The sequence below is a fragment of the Mobula birostris genome, chromosome 6 (genome assembly GCF_030028105.1).
Source record: "Mobula birostris isolate sMobBir1 chromosome 6, sMobBir1.hap1, whole genome shotgun sequence".
Lineage (NCBI taxonomy): Eukaryota > Metazoa > Chordata > Chondrichthyes > Myliobatiformes > Myliobatidae > Mobula > Mobula birostris.
This window is the reverse complement of record NC_092375.1, coordinates 33,751,001-33,772,515: the sequence shown is the minus strand read 5'-3', so window position 1 is coordinate 33,772,515 and position 21,515 is coordinate 33,751,001. Positions and strand designations below refer to the sequence as shown.

Below are 21,515 nucleotides of genomic sequence, written 5' to 3'. Positions count from 1 at the left end.
CCTTGCCTGCCTGTTCGAGGCACCTGCCACCCTTTGTGTAAGAAAGCTTGTTCTCTATATCACCTTTAAACTTTGCCCGTTCACCTCTCATCTTAAGTGCACATTCTCCTGCAGTTAATATTTATACCCTAGGAAAACAATTCTACTGTCTATGCCTCTCAATCCTATTAACTGCTGTCAAGTCCAATTAAGGTTTTGGGTGGCACAGTAGCATGGCGGTTATCACCAGTGACGCAGGTTCGATTCCATCGCTGTCTGTAAGGAGCTTGGATGTTCTGCCTATGACCACATGGGTTTCCTCCAGGTTTCTCCAGTTTCTTCCCACATTCCAAAGACACACGGGTTAGTAGGCTAATTAGTCACATGGGTGTAATTGGGCATTGTGGGCTCGTTGAGCTGAAAGGGCCTGGTACCATGCTGTATCTCTAAATAATCAAATACAAAGAAATAAAATAAAATCAATTAAATTATGACATTGAAATGAAGAAAAACATTAGACATTTGAAATAATAGAAATTATAACTTTCAACCCTGCTTTCCATAGAACCATAGAAATTACAGCACAGAAACAGGCCTTTTGGCCCTTCTTGGCTGTGCCGAACCATTTTCTGCCTAGTCCCACTGACCTGCACATGGACCATATCCCTCCATACACCTCCCATCCATGTATCTGTCCAATTTATTTTTAAATGTTAAAAAAGAACCCGCATTTACCACCTTGTCTGGCAGCTCATTCCATACTCCCACCACTCTCTGTGTGAAGAAGCCCCCCCTAATGTTCATTTTAACAGCACTATCTACAATAAGGTATTTTAAAAATACATACAAGCATAAAAGGTAGCCAGGAAGAAGCTCAAGAAGGGATATAGGAGATGTAAATGAGGACATCAGATGTGTAGGATTAAGGAAAACCCCAAGGCATTCTACATGTACACCAAGAACAGGAGGATGGCTAGAGTGAGGGTAGGACCAATTAGCGATAAAAGAGGTAACATGTGCCTGCAGTCAGATGAGGTAGGGAAGGTCCTTAATCAATACTTAGCTTCAAGATTCACCAGGGAGAGGGACCTTGATGTAAACAGGCTACCATGATGGAACATATTGATGTTAAGAGAGGATGTGTTGGAACCTTTGGAAAAAGATTAGGATAGTTAAGTCCCCAGGAGTATACCCCACGTTAGTAAAGGAAGTGAAAGAAGGGATTGCTGTATCTTTATCAATAACCTGGCCACAGGAGTAGTAACTAAAGATTGGAGAGTGACAAATGCTATTCCTTTGTTCAACAAAGTTCATCGGGATAATCCTGGGAATTATAGACCAATGAATCTTGCATCAGTGGTGGGCAGACTATTGGAGAGGATTCTTAGTAACCTAGTTTATAAACATTTGGAAGGGCATTGTATGATTAGGAGTAGTCAGTATAGATTTGTGTGGGATAGGTTATGCCTTACCCGACGGAGTCTGTGTTGCCCTTAAGGCATTTATTTGACTTTGCTGGGTCTACGTTTTAAATGATTTGTTTGTAACTATTTTCTAGTTAAAGTTAAAGGTTTATAATTAAGTTACAGTATAACAAAGGTAAATCCATTGCCTATGGTATATCGCGGCATGCGATGACGTCACCTGCGGTGTCGCCGCGTCTTGTGTGTAACTTCCGGTTCGGAGAAGGTGAGAAGGTGGGTGCCATGCGTGCGGCATGATCGTGAAGAGATCCGTGTCCGCCCACAAAGAAACATTATAGAAGCAACGCCGTAAGTTCATAGGAATGTATTTGAAGTAAAAATATTAACGCGGTTTCTGTTAAGGAAGCGGCGGTTGGGGCGGCGCGTGTGCCGGCTTTTCAATTTCAAACGCGGGGTGGGCTTATGCCTGATGACGGATTGACGCGACCCCCTCGCCCGCTACTCGGGGCGGCTGGAGACACTCGCTAAAAGGAGGGAGTGCGCCTGGTTTCCACAATGAAACAGACCCTGTATATGTTTGTATTTTTTTATCAACAGTTTTCACCATACGATGTTAATGCAGAAGAGTGAACAGTAAATGGTTAACCTTACAACGACTCTGTCTTCATTGGCTCCTGTTTAACTTGGTGTTTAGTCAGAGTTTCAACGCACTGCACGAGAACACTACAGTGAAAAGGCAAAACCATTCGGTGTTTCGACAAGTGGTATGATGACTTCGCGATCAAGCATCAAGTCACTTATACTCAGCGCCAAGAGCAGTAGGACGTCGACAAGTGTGGCTGCCCTCGCAAGAGCTAAAGCAGAGCCACCAAGGTGTGAGCGTCGTATGCTAACCAAGAAGCAAAACTGAAGAAGGAAAAGGCTGCCAGAGAAGCAGAAAACCAGTTGGAAAAGGCAAGGATAGATACAGAGTTGGAAGTGCTGACGCTACAACGAGAAGCTGATGCGGCCGCGGTGGAAGCGCAAGTGTTGGAAAACGCTGAAGAAATGCACGTTCTAGAAAAAAACAGGAAAATCTATGTCAGAAAGGGCCAAATTGGAACGCATCAGCAAATATGTCCAATCTCAAATTGACCTGCAGATTCATTCTCCCTCTCCATGCTTGCCTGTTGCATCACGTCCACATGGGGAAGACAACTCACAATTGCAACCTTGCCACAAATTCAAGTATGAAAGGGCTGACTACGAATACTTCCCGACACCAAACTTACCAGATCTGGCGAGATCAGAGGCAAAGGCTGAAGTCAGAACATCGAATCCCATCATGAACGTACACGCTCAGTCATATGTTCCCCAACATATTCCCCCAGCTAGCACGCCACCTGCAGCAGAACCCTTGGCATAGTATTTAGCGCGATGAGACCTCGTCAATTCAGGACTGTACCAGTTTGACGATAAGCCTGAAAATTACTATGCGTGGTACTCCTCATTCACCAGTGCCACCGGTGGAGTCCAGCTTACAGCAACCCAAGAGTTGGACCTTATGACTAAATGGCTGGGAAAGGAATCAAGTGAACAGATGAAACACATACGCTCAGTGTACGTCAACAACCCCAAGCTAGCCTTACACAAAGCATGGGAGAGACTTTGGGACTGCTATGCGGCCCCTGAAATTATTGAGAGGGTGCTATTTGAACGGCTGGACAATTTTCCTTGGGTGTCAGCCAAGGACCACACTAAATTACGAGAACTCGGAGATTTACTCATGGAGATTCAAGGTGCTAAAGAAGATGGCTATTTAACTGGCCTGTCGTATCTGGATACCTCACACAGAGCTGGACCAATTGTGGCCAAGCTTCCATTTGGGCTGCAGGAAAGATGGGTGTCTATTGCCTCAGAGTACAAGGAAGAGAACGGTGGTCGATTCCCTCCCTTTGGGTATTTTAGTAGATTTGTGTGCAAGGAGGCGAAGAGGTGAAACGACCCTAGCTCCATGAATCAAGACAGCACCACAACTCACACCAACCCAGTCAAACCCACTTGGAACAATTTTGTCATCAATAAACCAGTCTCAGTGCATAAAACGGAAGTCTCCACAATCAACGATGACCTTAGCAAGAATTGTCCATTGCACAACAAACCCCACCCCCTCAAAAATTGCAGAATGTTTTGAAACAAGCTCTTTGATGAAAGAAGGGCCCTTCTCAAGGAAAAAAGAATATGTTTTAAGTGCTGTTCCTCTACCCCCCACGTCGCTAAAGAGTGTACATTCCCCGTAAAGTGCTTAGAATGTAACAGCACTAATCATGATGGAGCCATGCATCCTGGCCCATCACCGCAAACTGCCAAGGCTCCTCCGCTCCCACAAGAGGATGGCGGGGAGGGAGAGCATTACTCTGATACAACTATTGTCAGCTCAAGCTGCACAGAAGTTTGCAGTCCAGGTCAGTCGAGCCGTTCGTGTTCAAAGATCTGCCTCACTAAGGTATACCCTAAGGGAGCCAAAGACAAGGCCATCAAAGCCTATGTAATTCTGGACGACCAGAGCAACCGTTCACTAGTGAGACCAGAGTTCTTCGAGTTGTTCAGCGTAAAGGGTAATCCATTCCCATACTACTTCAGAACTTGCTCTGGCATCGCAGAAACATATGGCAGGAAGGCAGAAGGCTTCCAGCTCGAGTCGCTGGATGGCAAAGTCGTCATCAGTCTCCCTCCACTCTTAGAGTGCAATGAGATCTTAAATAACCGATCCGAGATTCCGACGCCAAGCTCAGTGCTACACCAGCCCCATCTCCACCACATTGCCAAGCACATCCCAGAACTGGATCCGGAAGCAGAAATACTCCTGCAACTCGGAAGGGACGTTCTTAGGGTGCACAAAGTCAGGCAGCAGGTTAATGGACCACACAACACCCCCTTCGCCCACCGTCTGGATCTGGGCTGGGTGGTGATAAGAGAGCTGTGCCCTGGCAATGTACACAAACCGACAGTTAACGCGCTCAAGACTAACGTGCTAGAGAGTAGCTGCCATTCAATTTCTCAGCCCTCCACAAGTGTTACATGTATCAAGGAAGCACAACAAAGGCACGGCATACTAAAGTAACTGAGAAGACACTGGAACAGTCAGTCTTCGCTCAAACTAAGCACGATAATAAACTTGCTCCATCGGTGGAAATTGCCATCTTCTTAAAAATAATGGACACAAAGGTCTTTAAAGATGAAGCGAACACCTGTGTTGCCCCACTACCATTCAGAGAACCATGCCAGCGCTTGCCAAACAACAAAGAGCAGGCAGTCAACCGGTTCACATTGGTTCAATGGAAGAAATTACTGCGAAGCCTCTTCCGGTGATGCCTACACTGAAGAAGTTTAAATCTTCTCTTCGACAGGAGTTCAGTGAAACCATCTCTCACTGCTCCCCATCTGTAATTTCTTTGGCTCTTCAACTTTTCGACCACATTTTGACTCCTATCATTTCGGATCTCCACCTCCCCCTCCCACTTTCAAATCTCTTACTAGCTCTTCTTTCAGTTAGTCCTGACGAAGGGTCTCAGCCCAAAACATCGACTATACCACTTCCTAGAGATGCTGCCTGGCCTGCTGTGTTCACCAGCAAATTTGATGTGTGTTGCTGTATATGTTTGTATTTTTTTATCAACAGTTTTCACCATATGATGTTAATGTGGAAGAGTGAACAGAAAATGGTTAACCTTACTACGACTCTGTCTTCATTGGCTCCGGTTTAGCTTGGTGTTTAGTCAGAGTTTCAACACACTGCACGAGAACACTACAGACTCTTTTGAGGAAGTGTCAAAACAAATTGACAAACGTAGAGTGATGGATGGAGTGTACATTGATATTAGTAAGGAGTTCAACAACAATCCCCATGGTAGGCTCATTCAGGAGGCATGGGATCCAGGAAAACCTGGCTGCATAGATTCAGAATTGGCTTACCCACAGAAGGCAGAAGGTGGTGTTCTGCAGGGATCTGTTCTGGGACCCCTGCTCTTTGTGATTTTTATAAATGACTTGGATGAGGAAGTGGAAGGGTGGGTTAGTAATTTTGCAGATGATACGGATGTTGGTGGTGTTGTGAATAGTGTAAAAAGTTATTGTAAATTACAACAGGGCATTGATAGGATGCAGAGCTGGGCTGAGAAGTGGCAGATGGAATTCAATCCAGAAAAGTCTGAAGTGGTACACTTTGGAACGGCGAACTTGAAGGTGAAGTGCAAGGTTAATGACAAGATCCTTAACAGAATGGGGGAACAGAGAAATCTTGGAATCCACATCCAAAGATCCCGCAAAGTTACCGTGCAAGTTAATAGGGTGGTTAAAAAGGCATCTGGTGTGTTGGCTTTCATTAATTGGGTTATTGAGTTCAAGAGTTGTGAGGTAATGTTGCACCTTTATAAAACTTACACTTGGAGTATTGTGTTCAGTACTGGTTGCCTCATTATAAGGAGGATGAGGAAGCTTAGAAAGGGTGCAGAGGAGATTTACCAGGATGTTGCCTTAGAGAGCCGGTCTTATGAGGAAAGGTTGAGCAAGCTAGGGCTTACCTCTGCAGACTGAAAGACTATGACCTGATAGAGGTGTATAGGATGATAAGAGGCATTTATAGAGTGGACAGCCAGTGCTTTCTCAGTGCTTTTCTCAGGGTAGAAATGACTAATATGAGCGGGCATAATTTTAAGATGATTTGGAGGAAAGTATAGGGGGATGTCAGAGGTTGTTATTTTTTTTACATACAGTATGATTGGTGCTTGGAATGCCCTATTGGGGTAGTAGTAGAGGTAGATGCATTAGAGAAATTTAAGAGACTCTTGGATAGACATTCGGATGAGAAAACCCAAGAGGAAAGCATTCGATTGATCTCAAAGTACATTAAAAGGGCAGCACAACATTGTGGGCCGAACGGCCTGGATTGTGCAGTGGTGTTCTACAGTATGTTCTGTATTTACAGCTGTTCTACAGCGTGCTTTTTACTTGTTATAAAGGCCTCCGTTAGTCTTGCGAGACCATGGATCTGTGCCTGGAAAGTCTTCACTCTCCAGGGCGCAGGCCTGGGCAAGGTTGTATGGAAGACCAGCAGTTGCCCATGCTGCAAGTCTCCCCTCTCCACGCCACCAGTGTTGTCCAAGGGAAGGGCATTAGGACCCATACAGCTTGGCACCAGTGTCGTCGCAGAGCAATGTATGATTAAGTGCCTTGCTCAAGGACACAACATGTTCCCTCGGCTGGGGCTGGAACTCAGGACCTTCAGATCGCTAGTCCAATGCCTTAACCACTTGGCCACGTGCCCACACTTGTTAACATTTTGAAATATAAGCTGTATATCAACTGGTGCAAAAAGCATATAATGGGAGATTATTTTGCAAGGAAGTTTTATATTGTAATTTGCTCCACGAAACCAGAAGTTAATTCAGTACTGCAGCAAACAGTGGTCCCTTTAAACCCGGAGTGCTTTCATTTTAATAGATTTTCTAAAGGGAACCTTTGGTAGTCTTTTAAAGCCGTTCAGCTGGGAAATATTTAGTGAGCTCGAATGGCCGGCAGTTTGTTAGAACCGAAGAACGAGACCCTGTCTTGTATGTGGAATATCCGGCTTAAAAGCTTTTATCGGACAAAAACACTCTGGTCATAAACAAATAAATAATTTCAAGTTATATCATTTGTAGCGAGTGACTGTAACAAATATCATCTTGTTCATTTGTTTTAAGTTCCCACATTGTATTTGTTAAATTCAGTGATTTGCTTTTGTAAGTTTTTATTGGCTCATATTGCATTTTTATCTGAATGATGTATATAATGCTAAACTTACAGGAAAGCATGACATCAATGTTCCTTTCCAGAATTTGACTCTTGCCGGATGCAATGAATTTCTTGGGGTGATTTGTAAATAACATTTTCTAGTAACTTACATCATATTAGTGGATATTTTTCATTTCAACTTTTGGTGCTAATTAATCCCAGAAGAGCAAAAACACAGACCGTTTCAATTTAGAGCTCCATTCACTTTTGTTCAATTTTGTGGCCATAGTAAGAGTGGAAATGAAGAAGGTTGTGCAAGCCATTTTCATCTGGGGACATCTGCATAAACACTGAATAAAAATGTTGACCTTAATGAAGCTCACTTAAGCATTAGGTTAAGATGTGTCATTAAGTTTGTGGAAATCCACTTAGCACTCGGTGTCAACATGCAGTTGGGCTCCATTGTGTGTTTGGCCAATAGACTGTCCTATACAGCAAGTAAACTGCCCTTGAGAGACTGATTAGCAAAACTGGCTGAAAACTTAACCCTTGTAAGTAGATGAGTAGGTCTTCAGTCTGAGCCATAGGGTTATGGAAAAGTACAGCACTGAAACAGGCCCTTTGGCCCATCTAGCCCTGCTGAGCCATCTAAACTGCCTACTCCCATTGTCCTGCACCAGGTCCATAGCCCTTCTTACCCATATCATCAATGTACCTCTCGAAACTTCTCATAAAACTTGAAATCGAGCTTGCGTGCACTAATTACACTGACAGCTGGTTCCACAATCTCACGACTCTCTTGAGTGAAGAAGTTTCCCCCTTAGACTTTTCACATTTCACCCTTAACCCATGACCTCTTGCTGTAGTTCCACCCAACCTCAGTGGAAAAAGCCTGCTTGCATTTACCCTATCTATACTTCCCGTAATTTTGTATACCTCCATCAAATCTCCTCTCAATTTTCAGTTCTCTTCAGATTAATCCATGCTCAATTTCAGAATTTGGATATTGTAGCACAGAAATACAGAGGATTCTCTGTCATACCTGTTAATGGTACTGCAATGTAGAATATGGAGTGTTAAAATGTTTCATACATTTAGTTCATGCAGTGGGGATGAATTTCATCCATCTCATCTCTTTCCTTTCCTGTCACTCGCCCTGTCATATCAGGGCTATCATTTTTGTGTGAACAAAATCTGAAGTCCAACAATAGGCAGAATTTAATTATTTGCTCCTACTGGGAGAAAACTGCTTTACAATGTAAAGTAAATATATTTTTAGGTTAGATTAGATTATGAGGACACGCAGTCCTCTTTTATTGTAATTTAGTAACGCATGCATTAAGAAATGATACAATATTCCTCTGGTGTGATATCACAGAAACACAGGACAGACCAAGACTGAAAAACTGACAAAAAACACATAATTATAACATATAGTTATAACAGTGCAAGCAATACCGCAACTTGATGAAGAACAGGCCATTAGCACTGTAAAAAGTTCAAAGTCCCTCGAAAGTCCCACATCTCACACAGATGGGAGAAGGAAGAAAACTCTCCCTGCCATACCCGACCACAGTCTGACTCTGAGTCGTCCAAAAACTTTGAGCTCTGACCAGCCCTCTGAGCACCGAGCACCATCTCTGTTGAACGCTTCGACCCCAGCCCTGGCTGCCAGCAGCAGGCAAAGCCGAGGATTTTGGGGTCTTCCCTCTCGAGATTCTCGATTGCACAGTAGCAGTGGCAGCGAACCGGGCATTTCAGAAGTTACTCCAGCTGTTCCTCCATGTTCTCACGCCTGTCTCCATCAAATCAGAATTGTGCATGGCCCCTATTTAACAATACAATATAATTTCACTAGAGAGGCTACACACGCTGCGTCGTGCTGCCATCTTCTCCTCCTGCCTTTCAGTTTTCAGTTGCTAACCTGGTTTTCAGTGTAATTGGGCAATAACCCTTACCTTTGCTCTTGCCCTTGTTGCTATCTGGCCTTTCTGAGCTCCAGGTCATGGCTGAACTTTGCAGTGTGCAGACTAGAGGAGTGTGTGGTGCTGTCCATGCTCAGTTATCCAATCCTTACTACAGTACTTTCAATCATACTCCATAGAAGAACTAGACTCCCATGATTCAAAGCACCTACAATTTGTTAGTAACCAGAATGCTGGATCATTTGAAATATTCATAAATGTCAAACAGGACAGTGGGTGGAAGTTCCCTGTTCTCGGAATCATGCCAAGGGACTTTGGGACATTCTAAGGACATAAAAAGGACAATAGGAGATATTTTACAGGTTATTTCAGTGTAGTTATTTCACAGTCCTTATTTGCATGTATCCGAGAAATTGAACCAAACCTTGGTTTACAATGTCATCTGAAAGATGGTGCTTCCTTATGAATTATGAAGAAAGCAAGGCAGTGCCCCTACTTCCTTAAGAGTATGCAAAGGTTTGCCATGACATCTAAATTTTTGACAAACTCCTATAGATGTGTAGTGGGGAGTGTATTGACTGGCTGCATCACAGCCAGGTATGGAAACACCAATGCCCTCGAATGGAATATCCTAAAAAAATTAGTGGATATGGTCCAGTCCATCATGGGTAAAGTCCTCCCCACAATTGAGCACATCTACACGAAATGCCATTGTAGGAAAACAGCATCCATCATCAGGGACCCCACCACCCAGGACGTGTACTGCTCTCACCGCTGCCATCAGAAGAAGGTACAGGTGCCTCAGAACTCAGACCACCAGGTTCAGCAACAGTTATTAACTCTCAGCCATTAGGCTCCTGATCCAAAGGGGATAACTTCACTCAACTTCACTTGCCCCATCATTGAAATGTGCCCACAGCCTACAGACTCACTTTCAAGAACTCTTCATCTCATGTTCTCAATATTTGTTGCTTATTCGATTTATTTATTTTCGTACTTGCACAGTTTGTTGTCTTTTGCACACTGGTTGAGTGCCCAAGTTGGTAGTATCTATTATGAATTTATTGAGTGTGCTGCAAGAAAGTAAATCTCAAGGTTATATATAGTGAATTATATGTACTTTGGTAATAAATTTACTTTGAACTTGACCAATGTGTCCAATGTAGCAGCATAGCAACTTGTTTATATCCTCACAGTATATTTCAACCTAGTAAGATATGCATTCTGAATCTTCCACAAGAAAGATCCTTTATCTTGTATTAAGGGTGAAATTTATGGATCAGGACTTAGATCTATAACTTTTGCAAGGATCATTTTGAGCTTCTGATTGCATCTTACTTCACCTTCCCTTCCCGTTCCCACTGTGACCCGTTCGTCCTCGGCCTCCTCTGGTGCCAGAGAGGCCGAATTCAAACAAGAGGAACAGCACCTCTTACTATATTTTCATAGCCTACAGCCCATTGGTGTGAACAATTAACTTTCCATTTTCAATAACCCACTCCCCTGTATTCTTTCTCCATTCCTACCAACCTACTTAGGTTCTCTCTCCCACGTGCCCATCAGATACCCACCTTCTCCCCTGGCTTAGCCTCCATATCCTATTCCCTATCTGGTTATATCAGCTTAACATTCCTTGCTTATCCAATTTCACTTATCACTTTCTAGTTTCTGTCTCTGCCTTTCCACTCCACTCCCTCCATCTGCATGTTGTTGTTTTCTTTCCTTCTGCATTTGTATCTAAACTCCAGCCTCCTCATTTCCCCCAAACCTGGCTCTGTGAGCCCATCACCCCCTACCTCATCTGGTTCCATCTATCACCTACCAGCTGCTGCCATACCTCTCCCTCTCACCTCTTTAAACTGGCGTCTTCCCTCGACTCTCTCAGACCTGATACAGGGTCATATCCCAAAATGTAAACTATTCCTTTGCCTCCACAGATGCTGCTTGACCACCGAATTCCTCCAGCAGTTTGTTTTCTCATTGATAGTTATGGTAGTCTTATGGCTTATTACTCGGGAAGCACAGCTATTGAAATGTACATGAATTTTTATGACAGAAGATTTGTATGGTCTTGGACATGAAAGCGTATTTGAAAGCCACACATTCTTGTGATTCATTCAAAGCCAATTTTTCAGAAGAAATATACTAGAGATGATGGAAAACTGAAATAAAACGGAAAATGCAGGAAAAGGCAGAGGTGAGCTGCCACTTTAAACCATTGCTGTCTACTGGTACAAGTATTCCCACAATGCACTTTGATGTTATGTAGGGAATTCAAAGGCGTAGACCAAATGGTGATGAAGGATCGGCAACAGATTTCCTAATCAAGATAGAGTGCACATTGGAGGAGAATTTGTGGATGGTAATGCTCCCATGTGCTTGTTGCCTTCCATGTAGGTTCTAAGTTTGGAAGGTGTTGTCAGAGTACCCTTGTGGTACACATTGTGGATGTTTCACACTGCAGCTGTTGTGGGACATCAACCATGTGCTCTTTTCCTGCTGTTAAATGAAAGGGCTAATGTTGGAGCTTGTCTTGTTGGATTTGTAAGCTTTTTGACAAATAGAGTCAAGCAGTTATCTTATTTCATTTAAACAAATAAGAATACATAGATGATTGGCATAAATTATACATTGTAAGATTTACTGTGAAGGCGTTTAGATATGCAGTTTCTCAAGTTACATTTGGATGCATGGTTCCTATGAATTTTCCATTTGAAAGGCATTATTATATAAATCATTATTAGGGTGCGTGAACCATGGTCAGTCTGTGAATTGATTCTGTCACCTTGTAATACTTTTAAATTTCCCTTTAGGCAATATACCATCCGGTACAGAGAAAAAGAGCGAGACAAGAAATGGAAGTATCACTTGTGTCCAACAAGTGAAGCAACGATAGATAATCTCAAACCAAATACGGTTTATGAATTTGGGATACGGGTTACTAAAGCAAAAGGGGATGGTGTTTGGAGCAAGCCCACAATCTACAGCACTACCATAGCTCGTAAGTTACCTTTTGAGTTATATTTGACATTACCGATAGTATATTATTTTATTAATTATGCCTTTTTATCATTCATAAGGATTTCATTAAAGTTGTGCTTAGCAAAGTACCTATTTTTGGAGGTGTTAACTTATGTTGTTGCATAATAAAGACCAATGATTACCTAATGCTTGAAGTTTCTAGCCATTTAGGTGAGTCATTTATCAGAATTTGGGCAACCATTAGTTCTGTTGCTTGTCAAAGACCCGTTGCAACTCGATTTCATGCTGCATTGTCCAGTGTCTTTATATCTGATCTGAAATAAGAGTCATTTGGAAAATAGATATATGCAGTCCCTTTAAACAAGAGAAAATCTGTAAATGCTGAAAATCCAAGCAAAACACAAACACACACACACACACACACACACACACACACACACACACACACACAACTGGAGGAACTCAGCAGGCCAGGCATCATCTATGGAAAAGAATGAACAGTCGATGTTCTTACAGTCGATGTTCTTGATCAGCGGTCCCCAACCACCAGGCCGCAAAGCATGTGCTGCCGGGCCGCGAGGAAACAATATGATTTGGTGATATGAGTCAGCTCCCTGTTCTTTCCTCGTTCCCTGTCATGCACTGTTGAGCTTGAACGCAGGTGAGGTCATTACCTGCACGTCATCCATGTCAGCGCGGGAAGGAGATCAACTCCTCGAGCTTGCAAATGATGGTGGGCTGAAAAGTATGTTTGACATAACATCTCTGCCGGCATTCTGGATCAAAGTCAAGGCTAAATAACCTGAGATAGCCACGAAAGCACTGAAAACGTTGCTTCCATTTCCAAAATATCTCTGCAATGAATGCAACAAAAACTAAATTGCGGAATAGACTGGACATAAGGAACCTCCTTTGAGTATCGCTGTCTCCTATCACCCTTCGATGGGATCGTCTTGTTGCAGGGAAACAAGCCCAGGGCTCCCACTGATTCAGCGATATTGGTGCATTGCAATGATTTTATATGTTCATAGGGGGAAAATATGTGCTGTGTGTTTAATATCCAAATGTTACTTAAAATGTTATGATGCTATTGACTTATAAGTGACATATAACCATATAACAATTACAGCACAGAAACAGGCCACCTCTGCCCTTCTAGTCCGTGCCGAATGCTACTTTCACCTAGTCCCACCGACCTGCACTCAGCCCATAACCCCCCATTCCTTTCCTGTCCATATACCTATCCAATTTTTCATTAATTGATAATATCAAACCTGCCTCTACCACTTCTACTGGAAGTTCATTCAACACTTACTTCAAGCTCCCCTGTCCTCCCCTGATAATTGACTTATCACTATATTCATGCAAGGAAAATATGCACTGTGTATTTAATATTAAATTTGTTAGATAAACCCTTTTAGAAACGAAATTGAATGTATTAGCCACTTATCACCTATATTCCGGTCGTGATTAACACCCCCCCCCAAACAGAATCGCCAAAAAGGATTTGTAGAAAAAAATCGGCACATACATGCATGCGCGCACATGCACACACAGGTGCCCGCGCAAGGCTTCAAGGTCATGGTAATCTTGGTTGGGGTTAACACAACGTATTTGACTGCTACTCTTGTCCGTTGGCAACCCTAACCCCCCCCACGGGTCGGCCGGTCCGCAAGAATATCGTCAATAATAAACCGGTCCGCAGTGCAAAAGAAGTTGGGGACCCCTGATCTTGATGAGGGATCTGGATCCGAGACGTTGACTGTTCACTCTTTTCCATAGATGCTGCCTGACCTGCTAAGTTCCTTCGGCATTTTGTGTGTGATACTGTCCCTATGGATTACTTTTGGTGAGCATTTGTATCCAGTTGCAAGAGTTCATCACTCATGTTCAGCAGGTCACGTTGATTCAATATGAGAGAAGAATTCATAAAACTGATAGCATCACATGAAACTATACTTACAAAGAATAAGTGATCCACTGGAATGATATACTGAATAGTTGCACCTAATAAAACTGAAAGACAATCAAGCTCACAAAAGATAAATGCAGGGAAGAGAAATAAGAGTGAGCAAATGGGACTGATAGGAGCTAAAAGGGATTTGATGGGCAGAATTGTGTATATTGTGTACTCTGTGATCAATTATCAATGAGGAAATAGAGTACTGTGTTTCAGATTGTTTATTTAAGGTTAATTTAATTGACAAACATGTGCTTTAAATATCTGAAGTGCAATGTGTCACGTATGATTATTGTTTTGGTTAGCTGAACCGAGAAGCACAAAAAATGACCAAAGTGAAAAGAAATTATTAAATAAAGTTGAAGTAAACTTTAACAGTGAAAATCCCAAGCATCCAAAGAAACCTGAGGTATGTTGCTTTGTCTCTTTACTATCTGTCACTGTATGTGGAAAACCAATCAAAATATATTAAGTTTCATTAAAATGCTGCTAATAACTTGAGAATGATTTTATCATGAAGTCACATTTCTTAAAATCAGACTTCTGCAAATGAGCAAAAATTACATTTCAGAAATAACAGATTCAGCCTTATAATTTTTAAGTATGCATATTGATTGGAAATATTAAATAGCTCAGAACTGCAAAGAGCTTTTTCTGTCAAGATAGTCAGCTTGTGTATTCACATAAGAGAATCATTTATTTCATTCCAACCAAACGAAGCCACTGTCAACCTCACTTGGGAACTCTGCATAACTGACAGGTAAGAATGAAAGAGTATCTGTTTTGGATTACAGAAGACTACATGGTAATTAAGCTGTTCCAGATGGCATTCGAAATAGTGGAAAAGCGTTAAAATTTTGTTCCTCAGTGTTAAAGCCAGATCTTTTTGTAGTACCTTGTAGAACCTCTTACTTTGCTTCCTGATTGATTGCTTTGGCTACTTATACAACTTTTTTTCATATCTTCCACATTTTGTTATTTGGATTTGTTCAGTGGAGCAGAAGGAGAGGGGAAAAGGGTTATTATTTACAAAGTATATTTTGCATGACAAGAAGAAAATGTTGGCAACAGTGCCTCTTGCACTAGGTCATAAAAGGAGTCTTGTATGTTATTCAGTGTAAAATCCTTTCAAATAATAATTGAACCTTTGTTTCTATTAGACCTCTGTGCACTATTTTATGAGAAGTCATGAATGATTCATACGCTTTTTTAAATCTTATGAATGAGGTGTAACATCATGCAGAACAAAATCAAGTCATATTACGACCAAAATCATTGCGTCTGCCAGATGTTTATGCAATAATTTAACGTTTGAAGTTTCAGTGGTAAGTTTCCTCTAGGTCTGAGTCCTAATGAAGGGTTGACTCTTTATTCCTTTCCATAGATGCTGCCTGACCTGCTGAGTTCCTCCAGCATTTTATGATTGTTATTTGGGATTTCCAGCATCTGCAGAATCTCTTGTGTTTAAAACTTCCTCTGAAGTTGTTTATTAATAACTTAAATGAGAAATTACTGCGAGCACAGTACTAATCAGGTTGGATACTGTGATTTCGTGCAGTAAAATTGCTCCCTATTAGAAAAGAGTAGACATTTTGCAGCAACTGTCTTGTGGTGTTTTCATTGATGGGAATTATATTAGGTGAGACCATGTTTTGAATGTCCACTATACTTCCAAAGCAGTACTATGAATTCTTATACTGATTTCCTTAGGCTGTGTAGACTTTGGTGTACATTTACTTAAGTAATATTTAAGTCACTAATAATGTAAATAAGTTAATTCTTTTTTAGGAGCAAAGAGCACTCAGTTTCCTACTACCACATTTTTAGTCTTGTCAGGACATGCTTACTGCTGTTAACATGGGTTACTTTCCAAAGTCATGGTAATAATGCTTACCTCAGACTGAAGGAATGGAAGCCTAGAGGTGGCCTGTCCTGGGTTAGAGGTCTTCCTGGGTATGTGAATGTGTGGGCGGAGAGAGGGATGGGAAAGGGGCATGTTTTTCTGCTGTTACCACTTGTGTTGTTCTGTGGAACATTGCGGGCATGCTACGTTCGCGCCGGAAATTGTGGCAAAACTCTGAGCTGCCCCAGCACACCCTTATGTGTGGATGTTGTTAACACAAATGACAAATTTCACTGAATGCTGCAAGTACATGTGATGAATAAATCCGAATCTGATTATGATATTAGAGAGGGAATTCCAAGATATCAATCAATCCAGCAGTGGTAGAATGCCTACATCAGGGTAATGTTGTTTGACAGGGTGGTTGCTGTTCTTTTCCTTCAAGGTGATGGGGAAAGCAGAGTTGACAAAACATTGTGTTATAACCACCATATGCCACTTTTGTTGTAGAAAGGTCCAAGTTAGGAGAAACATCAATCAATGTTGAGGTCAGATGATCTTGTAGCTGCACTCATCCATGCCAGTGATTAATACTTTATCGTGCCGCTGTTGAGATATATAGATGGTAATGAGGCTTTGAGATGTAAAATGGCAAATAACCAGTCTCTGCCATGCTTTTGCTGATCACATTGATGAGGTACTTCCAGTTTAGCTTCTGGTTAGGAGAGCTTCTCAACATGTTCAGCGCTGACTGCCTCCCTTTTGATCGCTGCCGAGGGAGTCAGTGAGTGGCCTATCACTGTGTGGCTTGCTGTGGCAGGCGGGTAGGCCTCTGCCTTTTGTGGTGTCCCTCTCTTTCAATAAATGTCAGTTAATTCATAGGATGGTATCGTAGTTCTGTGTTTATGGATTGGACTATTGCATTTATGGACTGTGGATTTTTTCGGACATAGTTTTATATTCTGTGTTTTTTATCGCCTGTTCCTTTTCTGTTTTGTTGTGTGAGAGGAGAGGTTGATATTCTGTTATGCTCTGTTAGTCTCTTTGTGCGGGGAAGGGATTGTATTTTGGGGGGCCGATGTTCCTGTTCCATTTTGTGTGGGAGGAGGTGTGTTTTTGGGGGTTAATGATCAGGATGCTATTCTTCTTTGTGTGGAGGATGCGTTTGATGTTTTTCTCTGACAACTTGCAAGTTCTTTCTTTGTTTCATGGCTATCTGGAGAAGACAAATTTCAGAGTTGTATACGGATACAAACTTTGATAATAAATTAACTTTGAACCTTTCGAACTTGTTTGAAGCTAGAGAATTTGGCAATGACAAGGATACTGATAATTAAAGGGAGATATCTCATCTTCCTCTTGTTGAGGCCATTGTTACCATGATACCTTTGTGGCAGAATATTACTGCTATTTATCATATCAATTCTAGCAGAAGTTGTCCATAGAAACAATTACTTAGAATTTTCAGGGAACGTTCTGAGTTTTGACTTTATGTTGGAGGAAGAGAAGCTCACTAATGAAGTTGATCAAAATGATTGAGCTGTGATGAGACTTCAGAGAAATTTCTCTCATGATATCTTGGGTCTACGCCAGTAGGAGTTTTACATTGATGTCAGATTTTCTAACTCTCTTTAATGCAATACTGAGGGATACTTCTCTTACTTTTCTACTGGCATTTAATTTTGCATCAAGACCCTGATACGGTTTGGAAGGGACACAGGATGTAAACTGGATTAAATGACTGCATATTCCATTACTAACGACTTGGAGGTGCCTGATAGTACAGTACTGTAATTGCTCAGGACATGTAGCCTTTTAACCACCAGCCATATTCCATTGTCATAGCTGCTGTGGACATCTTCAGTAGAGTTTCCTTAGTAGTATACCTGACATAATTTCAGTATCTAAAGCAATTTGCATTTTTTAAAATAAAAACAAATGACAAATGCTTAGTAGGTCAGGTAAACCTTGAATTAAACAGAGTTCATGTTTCAAATCAAATACACTAAACCTCAACTCAATAGTATCTCAATAAATAAATTAATAAAATGAACTTGAGAAAAGAGAAGTTAATTTCAAGTTACAAAGAGGGTAAGGTGGGTGGGTCAAATGGCTCATCACTGAGAGGACGAGGGCCAGAGTTGCTCTTTGATGAAAGTGCTTGGGACTGTAAACACTGGGTCTATCTTACTTCTAATAGTTAGATGAGTTCAGTTCCCCTCAAATATTTCCACATAAATATTGTCAAATGGTAAATTTAGAAGCATTTCAAGTGTAACTGAAACTGATGGTCAACATGTTTCTACTTCAGCCTGTAACTTTCCTATTTGTTGAAAATCAATGAGGAAAATCACAAGCTGGCAAGTGAATGTGGAAAATCCCTGGCACATTTATCAATCCTACGCTCGTTTTGAGAAATAATACACCAGCCACACTGGAAACAAAGGCTCGCTCAGAAGAGTAGTGAGAGTACCAGTCAGATGTGAAACTGTCTCAAAGCAGAGATTTCTCGAAGAAAGCTGAATTAATGCAACATCTAGAAGGGAAAACAGGTTACGGCACATTAAAGAACTATATATTGGCCAAGAAGATATAAATGAAGCCTTGAAAAGGACTTAAAACAGGGAGAGAAAGTTTTGAGATGGTGTTTATCCATAGGAGGTTGGGATGAAAGTGAATAAGGCAATATTAGAATATTGTAGCCAATTATGGAGCTTTTTGTGATTAAATTGTAATTGTACTTATCTATAAGAAGTTGACTTGTCATTTTATAGCTGTGAATGGAGAGTTACATATTGTGCCCCTGACCTGGTTTCAGCTCTGTAACCTCTGCAATGTAACACATCCGCTTAACACATCTTGAAAACATCGAATATCTTTGTTGGTGTGAAAGAAAGCTGATGTGAACAACCTTTTGCTATAGAATTCCCAGCGGTAATATTTTTAATGGTCTGAAGAAATTTTAGTAACGTTTATATTTTTGGAATTACTACAAAAATGAGTAGTTAGATAATCTAATATGCTTGGACTAACATTCATTATAAAAAAAAAACAATAGCAGATGGTACAAAAATTCCAGGCAACCAACAGATGTATAGAGTTGGCAAATAAGATCCTGGTTTAACTTTCCTTGCAAAACATAATTTTGACAAAAATCAATTTATTGTATTAGTTTTAATTTTCACTGAAAATGGTTGATATTTCCCTGTTTAAATAAATAAAATGCAGCTAATTGCACTTGGTGACACAAGAGTAAAATTGGAGCAAAAGAAAACTGGAGGATGTCGGTAGGTCAAGCAGCATCTGTGGAGGCAAAGGGATTGTTGATGTTTTTGGGCTGGGACCCTGCATCAGGATGATGAGTATGGAGAGAAGGTGGCCACTATAAAGCAGTGAGAGGGAAGTGTGTAATGACTGCTGGCAAATAGTCATTGAACACTACAGAACAGAAGCAGACTCTTCAGCCCATCTAGTCCATGCTGAAATATTATTCTGCTTAGTCCTTCGATACTGGATAAATCATGGGTAGAACCAGATGGTGAGGAGCAAGGTGGGATAGGGAGATGGGGATGTTCGGGCCAAAGGCTGGAAGATAATGAATGGAACTGGATAAAGTGGGATGATGGACAGGTAGGTCCAGTATGGGGAGGGTGAGTTGAGAGGGAGAGAGATTGGTGGGTGTTGGCTGGAAACAGATAAGCAGGAAGAAATAGCAGATGTTGTCAGGTGGGGGAACAGATGGAAGACATAGGGGCTGAAAAATGATGTACAACCAGGTATGGAATGGTGGGCCAAAAGAGAAGAAACTCAGCTGAATAGGTGTGTTTGGTGACAGACAGACCGAGCCATCTGGGGGAGGGTGATGGATTGGGTGTGGGAGTGGAATGGAAAAGTTGAACAAATGCAGAGAGACCTAGTTGGATTGGTAGCAGCTGGAGAGGAACATAGCTGGCATGGGTTACCTGTACTTGGAAAGTGTAGCAGTCATACCATTGAGATTTTGGCTACCCAAATGGAATATGAGGTTTTGATCGTGTTGTTTGCATTTGTCCTCACTGTGGCAGTGGAGAAGACCAAGGCCAAGAACAGGGTGGTGTGGGAATAGTCAGAGGAGTTGAAATGATGTGCAGCTAGAATCTCAAGAAGATGTCTGTTGTGGACAGAGAACAAGTCGGCTAGTCTACACTTGGTCTCGCTGATGTCGAGGAAGCCACATCAAAAGCATGCAGTAGGTGAGTTTGGAGATACATATGAATCTCTGTCTCACCTGGAAGGGCTGTTTTGATCCTTGGATGATGGTGAGGGAGGTGGTGTAGGGGTAAAGTGTTGCACCAACTATGGTTACAAGAAAAGTGACAGAGGATGGGGAGGGGTGAATGGACCGGGGAGTCATGGAGAGAGTGGTAGATATTATGTGGTGGGATCTAGTTGCAAATGGCGAAATGGCAAAAGATGATATGCTGGATGTCAAGGCTGGTGATGTGAAAAAGAAAGACGAGAACTCAGAGTCTGTTCTGTCTGGGGGACATGAGGTTGAGAGCAGTCGTATGTTATATTGAAAAAATGGGGGTTAAAGCTCCATTGACTACAGGCGAGGGAAAGCCATATTTCTGAAAAAAGGGATATTTTGGAAATATTGGAAATGAAAGCCTTATCTTGAGAACAGATGTAGCAGAGATAAAGAAATTGAGCAAAAGGGATGACGTCTTTGTAGAAAACAAGGTGGGAAGAGGTGTAGTTGAGGTAACTCTAAGAGGGATTATAGTAGATTTAGGTGGATAGTGACTCCTGAGATGGAGACAGAGAGATCGAGAAAGGGAAAGGTGTCAGAAATGAACCAAGTAAATTTGTATGCAGGCTGGAAGTTAGTGATAAAGTTGATAGAAATGAAGCAATAAACAACACCAATACAGTCATTGATTTAGTGAAAAAAAAGAGTTGGAGAGTGCTGGTAGTGTAGGTTTGAAAAAGGGAATGTTCTAAGTAACTAACATCAAGATTGGCAGAGCTGGGACTTGTGTGAATGACCAAGGTGGCTCCTTTATTTTGTAGAAGGTTGGAGCAGTTGAAAGTGAATTGAAATTCTGCATGGTATTGTCTATCATCATCATTATCGTTATCAGTACGTGCCGTGCAGTATGACATGGGCAATCACGGTCTTCCATCTGTCTTTAATCTTTAATCCATGACCATGATTGTTCTTGGCAATTTTTTCTACAGAAGTGGTTTTCCATTGCCGCCTTCTGGGCAGTGTTTTTACAAGACTGTGGACCCCAGCCACTTTCAACATTCTTCAGAGATTGTCTGCCTGGGGTCAGTGGTTGCTGAACCAGGACTTGTGATATGCACCAGCTGCTCAGACAACCATCCACCACCTGCTCCCACAGCTTCATGTGACCCTGACTGAGGGACTAAGCAGGTGATGACTTTGCCCAAGGGTGACCTACAGGCTAGTGGAGAGAGGAAGCACCTTACATCTCTTTTGGTAGAGACATATCTCCACCCCACTACCCTGGCGTTGCTTATACATAAATGATAAATTGATAATGGATGAGGAGCTATGGATTAAAGCCCAAAATCCAGGGTGTTGCTGTCCATGTTGCATCACATGTACCTTTGAACATGGGATCTCATGACTGACCATTTGA

The 21,515-nt window shown here is 41.8% G+C and overlaps 1 protein-coding gene across 5 annotated transcripts in view; it reads left to right on the top strand.

Moving 5' to 3' along the window:
- Positions 1-21,515, top strand: part of LOC140198922 (uncharacterized) — a 332,378-nt gene that overhangs the window by 84,954 nt on the left and 225,909 nt on the right. For all 5 annotated transcript variants that reach the window (XM_072260177.1, XM_072260176.1, XM_072260175.1 and 2 more), the window contains exons 5-6: positions 11,896-12,083; positions 14,330-14,433. In XM_072260177.1, coding sequence (XP_072116278.1) covers positions 11,896-12,083; positions 14,330-14,433 — 292 coding nt within the window. The remainder of the gene's footprint in view (positions 1-11,895; positions 12,084-14,329; positions 14,434-21,515) is intronic.